Consider the following 10,037-nt stretch of genomic DNA (forward strand, 5'->3'; position numbering starts at 1 on the left):
AATGGAGTTCATGGCTATTATGAATAGTAATGGACTAATACATGAGCCCTGAGGTACACCGTTGGTTTGATGATATGTTGTTGATATTACTCCATTAACCCTGACCCGAAAGCTTCTGTTAGTCAAGAAGGATGCAATGAAATCGAACACTTTGCCCCCTATTTCCCAGTTAGATAGTTGTTCAGGATGTTATCAATATTGATGGAGTCAAAGGCCTTTTCTAAGTCAAGAAAAACTGCAGTCACATGTTGTCCCGTATTAAAGGCCTCACAAAGGTCCTCCTGAAACCCGATCAAGTGATCAAGTGTAGGGTATCTTCTAATGAAGCCTTTCTGACGATTATTTAGTAGTCTTTTCAATCACATATATCAACCTATGACAGACCATGCGCTCAAGTAATTTACATAGGTGACTGGTTAGCGCGATAGGCCTGTAGCATTTCAAAAATCTCAAAAAATTAAAAATAAAAACTTGAATTCACCGAAAACAGACCATCTTTCAAGTTTTTCTGTGTATCAAAGATCAAAAATATGAAATATATAAAACAGTGAGCTATATAAGCATAAATTCGGCGCATTACTTTCAAGGTCGCGGCTAGGACGGAAGGCCAGAACGTTAAAAAATCAGTCGAATGAACTAGTAGAACCGAAAATAGTAATTAAAACTAAGCCACTGAAAACAGGTACTAGTAAAAACAGTCGAACCAAAAATAGCGACTGAAATAGTCGATAATAAAAAGTAGTCAAAAGATAGTCAATTTCGGTCGATTGTTTCCAACACTACTCAACATACAAATTTTGAAGCGTTAATTTTATAGGTTAAGTTTAAGGTCTTTAAATTTTAATATATTTAGCAAGCATAGAGTAGAGTTTGCAATATAATAAAATGTTAGCAACCATTGCTCAGGTCTGTACTCGCCATAATGTTATATATAAAAATTCGAAGTAAAAAAAAAACGCATTAGCTTAATTAAAAATTTATCCGACATAATCTTCAAGGTATAATTTTAAGTGGAAAAATGTTATTAACCATATAAAACAAACGCTTGTTTATTAAGTTACGTCAGTCTTAATTTTCATTTTGATTTGTTTTGTGAAATTTTGATGAATTATTTTAATAGTACGAGAGCAACAAATCATTCAGTTATTAGACAGTTGTGATCTTTCGTGTTATATATTTAATAAATCTCATTATAGATTTATACTTAATATCAGTAAATTATATTTCATATACAGAATAGTAGATCTAAATCTTTGCATTTGGAAATTTCGCTTTATATATTTATGTGTGCAAAATTCAAAAAATAGTAGATGCATTGAACTAACATTTTTGCACACTGTATTCATAGAAAAACATGTATTTTGGCAGAAGAGAGTTTTTATGTAGTTTCTATTTAGAAGTTCCGACAGAAACGAAAAGTTTTAAGCGTTTTAGTTATTTGTATAATATACCATATTTGAGTTGCTATGCTAACAGAATATAACCACCATTATGGAATAAGTTATTATTAGAACTCCAATTTAGTTATAATCTTAATATTTTTATACTCAAATTTAGCTTCTGTATATTTATGTCGAAAAATAGTTGTTGAAATTTGTGATCTATACGTTTTGCTAGCTTGGATACATAATTTGGAGAAACAAATTGATTAAAAATTGTTTTTTATGCTTAATACCCATGAAATCTTGTTATATTTGACAAATAACTATACATGTTCTTGAAAATAAAATTAATCTGAGATAACTTCATACAGGATGTTGTATTCAGTAGTGTAAAGTACCACAGTTATGTTTTTTTTATTTTGGGCCAGTAAAATGGCTGTTCAGCCTTCCCAGCATTTATAATACTCAGAATAGAGTTTTTCTGATATTTCCAAACCCCATTTAGTTACTGTTAATCCTAGACAACTTTCAAACATAAACGCCTAAAATATCAATTTAATACATAAATATTTGCAAACATATTTTATTGCAACTACAAACCTGAGTGCCTACAGCCACTTTGTAAGCTTTGAGTGCCTCACTGGACGCCTCTTCAAAACATTTCTTATCCGGACCATGGGGTGTCATAATACAGTGTAACGTAGCACCGCCTAGTACAAATCCACCCTTTTTAGCCTGAAAATTGTATTAATTTATATGACCATGTTTAAACGCAACAAACCAGAATTTTTGTGTCGATATGTGACAATAGTTGAAATATGGATCCAACATTAGTGACAGACCTATTTTGAGGCAAAAACTGAATCTTTCTACAGATATGAACTGTCCATTTTAAATAACGTGTTTTCTTTGGTGAAAAAAAAGACGGGAAGCAATTACCGATACACCTAGTATACCAGCATATTAATAACGTTACCTGATTGGGATCAGGTTTCTCATCATTCCAGTTATGAGTTATATTGGCGCCATCAAATGTTGTAAAAGGTAAAGTCCAAAAGATGGTTTAATTTTATATAACCAGTTACGCTTAGAAATTAGTTGCCACATATTGAGAGCTCCCGTAAAAATAATCGAAAAACTACTCACAAATTCTGATTCCTCGCCATAGTGAGCGCTGTTCCAAGATAACTGCTGAGCGTAAAGCCCGTAAGGGCATTTTTGTGGATTGTTCTGATCCAAATCCACTTAAATACTACAATATAATAATGTATAGAAATAATATAAATGAATTTACTATTAGAATAATATCATTTTGAATAGATTATTAAAATAATGTATAATAAATAAGACAATATATTATAAACATATTTTTTTAGATAGAATCTCGACTGTTGAAAAACAATATAAACTCGTTGGTTTTTATACACATATGTTGTTTATATTATGTAGAAGGTTCTTATATAAAAAGTCCAACAAGAATAAATCGTAAACAAATTAACTCTTACGATATTCATATTAGTTATTTTCTGTTTACTTGTATATTAATTAAATGTTAATATAAAAATAAAACGTACAATAAAAATATTAATGAGTCAATATCTTGTTTTGCACAATTTAAAAATTATTATTGTACTATGAATTTAGATTTAAGTTAGTTAGACATGAAATAACTATTTTTGAACGTTTTCTTCATATGATAAAACAAAATATTCTATTTTAAAATGAACCAAAATTATTATGTAAATTATATGATACATATCAGGCATTATATAATCTATTTTAAGTTATTCGTACATAAACACATTCATTCTAAATATCTCATCACATTCTAAATATTTTATTATTATAATAAACGTATATCAGGTTGTCGAACCTAAGAGAAATTATGTGTCAACTTTATGAAAACCTTATGTATTACGGGTAAGTTCATTACGTCGTCGTTAAGCCGCATCCGAGTAATCTTGATTTCTACTTCGACAATCTTAAATCTGGAACACAATCTAAATCCCGCTCGACTCAGTCAATGTGGTTTGCAATATTCTGTCCCAAAACCAAAACAGACCAACCTGGTAGACTTGCAGGGCTCTTCTATTATGTAGATTAAACAGAATAAGAGACCGAACATACTGATATTGAGCACTTTTCCTTTTCTTCATTGCCATGCCACATTTTATGTTTCTCATGCTCCCACCAAACCACAGAACACAACTAAAGTTAAGTCTTGTCTTCTGCAGTCACTCTCAGAACATTACCTATGTTTTGTCACCCAACACAAAAAATAATATATCTATTTTAATTTATTAAAAGATAAATAATAGGTAGTTTCCAAAGATTCAGTTTAAAAAATAACAGTAATTTATTTTCGCTACAGTCCACATTGGTTCTATAGTTAGAGTAAGCCTTTAATAAACAAAAGTTGGGCGCAGAATCTCATACATCAGAAAATGAACCAATGTTGATACACCATTTTCTAGATATATTCAATTTTCACCAATCCTAAAGGTTTAAGTTACAAGCTTCAAATATAATATATTGAATTAAGTTTGTATATTTATATATTTGATTATTTTATATATAATATTCCTAATTTTGTTTTCTCATTAGATTTTTTATAGCAAGAATAAATTAAAATGATTTCGAATTCGTTCGGGCCACATTCCATTGTATGGATATTTAACTGTACATAAATATTACATCATTTTATTTAATCAATAAATATGCTTAAAACATATTTGTTGTAAATGAAACACACGATCATTACTCATAAAATTAAGTAGGCATTATGTTGAAAACCAAGAATTCAACCAATTATGAACTTTTATTTTAGTTTGTACCAGTGCTTTTTGCAAATTTCACTGAAAGTTTATATTTGTTCAAATTACTTAAACACGACAAATTCGACGATATAGGGAGATATGTTATTTGGTATTCTAGCTCTCAAACAACACCTGCTACTGCAGTACATATTTGGTTTATTAGAAATAACATCTGTTGATCGGTATTTAATGCGAGTCCATTATCCAGCTTCAGTGACGACACTTGCAATAATTTCTGCAATTTTTGCAAAAAAACAGCTTTCTTTTAATTTTCATTGAAATTACCTATTAACTGTTAAACCATCTTCAGTTTTTGAATTTTTAAGAACCGCTTCAGTGTTGAAAAATATTGTTCAGCCTCTGATGCTGTCATGGCATTTGTTACTAAAATTGCTAATGATTCTCCTATATAATTCAAAGTATCTCCTACAATGTCCCATAATAATAACTTAAATAAATAACTAACAGTTTTGTTAATAATTATCTGGAAGTTAAATGGAACATATGGAAGCGAGTTCACACTCAGTAATTTTGTCACAATATACCTTAAGTATTCAGAAAACAGTGAAGAAATATAAACATTTTTTTTGCATAATTTATAACATCGCCATACGTTTTCGTTTAATTCTCTAGTGACTATTATAACAATATATTTGACAGTAAATTTTGAATTAAAAGATCTACAACAGTTAAAATAATTTAGAGGTTCTGTCACCACTGTCTAGTCCATATCAAACAGCCCATAGAGCAGAAGAGCATTATTGAAACTACTTTACACCTTTTTTGATCACAGTAGTATCAAATATTTTATAATGATTTTCTAATAGATTTTTTTCTCTTATAGAGAACTCATCGCAATCTTCGACCGACAAAACAATCATGGCCACCTACAAATATGAAATACCCGCCGTTGTTAAATTTCTGGGAGAAGTCGCAGTCAAATATGCTGTGAATTACATTGTACAAATAGTCATTACTTTTGGTATGTTTCTGATGAAAACAAAACCACTAGCAGGTTTTTCATATATATTCCTTATATGGAGACATTATAAATTTCTAACTGGTATTATTCAGCAAATGGTTTCATTTTTTGAGTAAATAAAGTCAATAGTTTTCTTTTAGTTTAAAATAACCCTAATTAAATCAGTTACCCAGAAGTTAACGTTAGTTAACTATACATAACAACATTCAATAACTTGGCTAGTAATATGAAAAAATTTATTAAACCTAGTTTTTCATATAGAAACGACAAAAAAAAACAAATTTAATACCGACAAAAACTTGGAAGGTATTTTACACGAACAAATCAATAAAAAAATGACGGCTAATCTAAGAAGCGGGTGTTTCTGGATCCGAAGTGTGCTGTTCGGGTCCTTAATCATTATAGATACACTCAGTCATTTGCCACACTTGCATTATATTATCCTCTGATACAGAGCAGATCACCCGAGGTTCATTTGGATTCCAACTGAAGTCTAGATAAAAACGAATATTGAAATAATTGTTTGAATGTTAGTCGCTTTGGTTTTACCAGAAATATTGGCTGTGTGACCTCTATGACTGAACAACAATTCTGGTGGCCCATCTTCAGCATCCTCGGCACTTTGTTCTTTCCCTAATTTAACACAAGACATGACAAGATTTTATATTCTACACAAAATCAAGTGATTTATATCAATACCGGGTTATTCAATAAACTTCGTTAATAAAGAACGACAATACGATTTTTTTCCAGTATTTCCCTTATGTTAAGTTGTATAACATCATTATTTATCGCGAAAGCGGTATAAACAAAAAACGACATTTTACAAAATATATATCGATATTTTTAAGAGAAAATAAAAATAGTAAAATATTAGGTTAAAAAGATGTATATTTTTTCTAAATATTTTAAAAAATAGTGATATTTTTGTGGACCTTTGAAATTAAGTATCAAATTTCAGCAAACCCTTATAATCAATATATTTTAAAAATAGAATAACAATCTCTTAGTAATAAACGTAAGAGCTGAAGAATTTTTTCATTGGGCACATAGAAGACAGCCAGACAATAAGACAGTTAGACAATAGGACAGACAGAAAAATAAAAAAAAACAATAACTATAGACATAAAGGTTAAATGTTGATCTGTTATTAGATTTTTTGCGTTTTGATGTATTAAATATTCGCTGGAATAGTTTTATCTACTCCTTAAAAATTATCGAGCTGCCTAGATTTAGCTAGATTATAATATTAACTTACCAATTTTACGCAAATCCCATACATGAAGCCTTCTATCAGTTCCTGAAGAAGCCAAGATTGTTTTGTTATGGGGTGACCATTGAACTTGGAAAATTTCGTCCTTGTGCGACTCCAAACTATGCAATTTCAACTTGAGCTTGCGCAGATCCCACAATGCCACCGTTTTATCAGAAGATCCTAATAGTTAACCGTTATTTGCTATTAGTAAGCACAAAAACCGAAAAACTGCACTGACCTGTAGCCAAAATGTACTCCGAATATGGACTAAAACTTAAACAGTTAACTTCTGCTGTATGAGCATCTACAGTAAGAGAAGGTTTGCTGGTATTATTACATCTGGTATCCCAAAACATAAATTTTTGGTCATCCGCAACAGATCCGAATAAACTCTCATATAATAGATGCCATGCAACATCCTCTACCACGGCAGTATGACCTTCAAAATAATTTCAGTTAGTACATCCTATCAGAGAGAAATAAAATACCTGCAATACCAGTACCTGTGAAGATTGTTTTGGCGTCAATAACCCTATTTTCTTTTGGTGTGGCATTAATATCCCATAAGCAAATCGTGTGATCATGACTGGCAGATAGCAAGTACCCATTACGGTTTGGATTCCAGGATAAACCATAGCCTTCCTTCTGGTGTCCTCGAAGGCGTAAATCGGGGTTGCATTCCCCACTGGGATCGGGTTTGGAAGTATGTTTGGTATAGTCAAATACTGGAAATAGATAACAGCACCAATTATAAATAGGCCAATTATATTAGCTAGCATTGGGAAATATGGAATAAACTCATTCTAGTCTTCATTTTTTATCAGTTTTGTAATTACTAATTTTTGGTATTCACCAGTGGTCTTGTATGGAGAATTTTGGGTTGGAAAAAACCAATTTCTGTTTTTTCATTTTCAAAAATTCTCAAAAAAAAGTCAAAATTTGTTGAAACACCTCCATTTTGAAATCATGGTCTATACAACTGCCAACAAATATAATAGTAATTTTTATTTTCATTTAAGTACTCGACGATTTGACAACTATCAAATGCTCATTAAAGTGTACATACCTAACACATCACTTGACGGAGTCTTGGTTGCAATAACAGAAGGATTTTGAGGCATGTATCTGGCTCGATTGACTTCACCTTCATGATTTATCTTAATTTCGATTTTCAAAGAAACAGAACCGAAATCACAAAATTCCCCCTTTTCAATTTCATAATGAGATGGATCAAATTGGGCATCCTTATTCGGTACTAAAACTCTGAAAACACAAAACTAATAAACTAAGAACAATATTAAATCAATGAATTACCTAGCAATTAAAAGGTGGTTTTGTCCCTCGCTAGTGTGAGTGCCTAAAATCAATCTATGTAACGAATGATCCTTTCCCTCAGGACGTGTGACATCTGGTAACCATTGTGCTGTTAGAGAAGGCCACTCTAACACATGAGCCAGTACCAAGTCGTAAAGTAATATGGCATTGCTATTCCATATTTTGTATTCTTCCTTGATAATTCCCTCTTCAAGGGCATCATCAAAAGTTTCTATAACACGTAGTTAGTGTATGGACCGGTATAAATCGATATCGTTAAGTACAAATTACGATAAAGAATTATACTAACCGGCCTCACATTTATTTCCTGCAGTTGCCATGTTAAACAGACAGGGTATAAAGCATGTATAAAGTAGTTCCGCAAAAATGATATAAGAAGGTACACAATACCGATATAAAAATTTTGAGGCCTCAGGTGTCCCGCCAAGAAAGCAACCTTTCAAATTATGAAGCTCAGTACTACCAATTACAAAATGACATAAGAAAATATATTTGCTATATATTCGTAGATTATATATATATTCATTTCGTAGATTATGGATACAATATATTCAATAATGCAAACAAGAATGCCTCAAAATCAAAGTAGTAACTAAACAGTAACAAAATAGTACTTGAATTGAACTTAACATAATTTTTACTAGCGTTGGGAACTATCGACTGAAAACAGTCGATAGTCGCAAAACAGATGGTCAAAAAAATTGTAATACTATATATACTATACGAAATAGTAATTACTATTTTCAATTAAATGCACGGTTCGACTTTTTTTCCATTGGTGATGTCAGACGAAGATGTACGAATTCTAGTCTGTATAAAATGTGAGATAGGAACGGACGGAGATAAATGCTTGGAGCAGTTAATTTTAAATGTCTTTATATTCTCTAATGGTGGTATAAGCGAAACAGACGTGTATAAATATTCATTCCCTAGATAACTTTAAAAAAGAAGAAGTAGGATTACTTTTATATGAATGGATCTGTGGATGTGTAAAAAGGAATGGAATAAGAACACTACAAATGTTTTATCGTTTTTTAATATATTAATTGCTATTTTTAAATAACATAGCATAATAAATATAAATAGTACAATACAACTTAAATAAAACCTAATAACTAAAGATTTTCAATAACCATAACTACTATATAAAATGTAAACATATACCTAATCATGGAAAAATCTAAACCATGATGAACCTAAAAATGATCGTACAATAACTACCAAACCCTTTTGAAATAAAATTTTTTTTATTTTTGAACGGAAATATTTTTAAATTACTATGAATATTATCACGTGCAACTTTTCGTTAATTATTAACTTCAACGTTAATTATTTGCCCGGATTTTGAAACAACTCGTTCCCAGGGGACAGACATTGCGGGTATAGAGGAATATTTTACGTGTAACTGACATAATTCAGGTAGTTCCATTTTATGGGTTTGCCAAAATTCAATGGATTTTCTAAACGGCCAATAAATGGAATTTCCAAATATTGCTAAATCTGTAAAGTTGCTGCAGTACTTGGAGTAATTATTTCTTTCATTCTAGCCATTTTTTTATCAAAAATATCTCCAGATGTCAATACATTCTTGGTCAGTAGCTTTGTCTTGAATTTCGAGTTATGAAACTATATTTGTATTTTTTGAAGTTAGAACAGAAGAAATCTATTTTGTGATAACTTTTTGTATCGCCTCAGCATTATTTGCAATACCAAATCCTGCTTTTTTATATCTAGGACCTAAAAATGTGGACTTCGCGCATATCGTATTTATTTCTCAAATAGCCAGTCTTTTATTGATGACATCTAATAGACAATTTTACCATTTTTTCCCCATTAACTTGTTAAAATCCTGGATTTGATGGAATGTTGCAGTCCTTTTATTAACCGTATAATTAAAGACATCGTTGGGATATCTTTCACCAGATAACCCGGTGGCAATTATTTCAATGGGCTCTAAAAGTTGAACACATTCTGTTAAGATAGTCCATTCGTTAACAAATAAAAACCGTGGTGTTCTTCTTAATAGCCAACAAAATAAAATCTGTTGAATATTAAAGTAGAGTTTTCCTATCAGAAAATGTATTTATTACAAATATTTAATATACTTTATTCACCTCTTTACAGTTAATATTTTTAAAGGAAATTTAACATCTGCTACTGTAAAAAATTCTTCAAATCTTTTGGATCTATACAATTTCTGAAACCTTTGGAACCTAATTTTAGTTTTGAAGATTTTAGGAAAAAAGTTTCGACAAACAAGACACTTG

At 30.7% G+C, this 10,037-nt stretch overlaps 2 protein-coding genes across 2 annotated transcripts; both read right to left on the minus strand.

Moving 5' to 3' along the window:
* Nucleotides 1-1,796: 1,796 nt before the first annotated feature.
* On the minus strand, nucleotides 1,797-4,571 carry LOC143205909 (uncharacterized). The gene is made up of 5 exons (XM_076418931.1): nucleotides 4,500-4,571; nucleotides 4,331-4,433; nucleotides 2,529-2,626; nucleotides 1,983-2,117; nucleotides 1,797-1,924 (listed from the first exon to the last, which is right to left on the minus strand). Exons 1-5 carry the CDS (start codon nucleotides 4,569-4,571, stop codon nucleotides 1,823-1,825), a joined length of 510 nt encoding a protein of 169 aa, XP_076275046.1. The 3' UTR covers nucleotides 1,797-1,822.
* An 859-nt stretch (nucleotides 4,572-5,430) lies between these two features.
* On the minus strand, nucleotides 5,431-8,222 carry LOC143205874 (chromatin assembly factor 1 p55 subunit-like). Its single transcript, XM_076418913.1, has 8 exons — nucleotides 8,060-8,222; nucleotides 7,750-7,981; nucleotides 7,502-7,698; nucleotides 6,939-7,160; nucleotides 6,674-6,874; nucleotides 6,439-6,615; nucleotides 5,730-5,813; nucleotides 5,431-5,673 (listed from the first exon to the last, which is right to left on the minus strand). Exons 1-8 carry the CDS (start codon nucleotides 8,088-8,090, stop codon nucleotides 5,573-5,575), a joined length of 1,245 nt encoding a protein of 414 aa, XP_076275028.1. The 5' UTR covers nucleotides 8,091-8,222; the 3' UTR covers nucleotides 5,431-5,572.
* Nucleotides 8,223-10,037: the final 1,815 nt, after the last annotated feature.

The sequence above is a fragment of the Rhynchophorus ferrugineus genome, unplaced genomic scaffold (assembly GCF_030347505.1).
Source record: "Rhynchophorus ferrugineus isolate W39M unplaced genomic scaffold, kcgeb_rfMv2 rfM30, whole genome shotgun sequence".
Classification (NCBI taxonomy): Eukaryota; Metazoa; Arthropoda; class Insecta; order Coleoptera; family Curculionidae; genus Rhynchophorus; species Rhynchophorus ferrugineus.

Bases quoted from the DNA above. Each gene is read 5' to 3' on its own strand.
- LOC143205874 (XM_076418913.1), bottom strand. From the start codon at position 8,090: ATGGCAACTGCAGGAAATAAATGTGAGGCCG. The intron at 7,982-8,059 runs GTTAGTATAATT...TACGTGTTATAG, and splicing joins AGGAAATAAATGTGAGGCCG to AAACTTTTGATGATGCCCTT. The intron at 6,875-6,938 runs GTACTGGTATTG...ATTATTTTGAAG, and splicing joins CGCCAAAACAATCTTCACAG to GTCATACTGCCGTGGTAGAG.
- LOC143205909 (XM_076418931.1), bottom strand. From the start codon at position 4,571: ATGACAGCATCAGAGGCTGAACAATATTTTTCAACACTGAAGCGGTTC. The intron at 2,627-4,330 runs GTGTTGTTTGAG...GTAGTATTTAAG, and splicing joins AATATGTACTGCAGTAGCAG to TGGATTTGGATCAGAACAAT. The intron at 2,118-2,528 runs GTGAGTAGTTTT...TACAATTTTCAG, and splicing joins ATGGCGAGGAATCAGAATTT to GCTAAAAAGGGTGGATTTGT.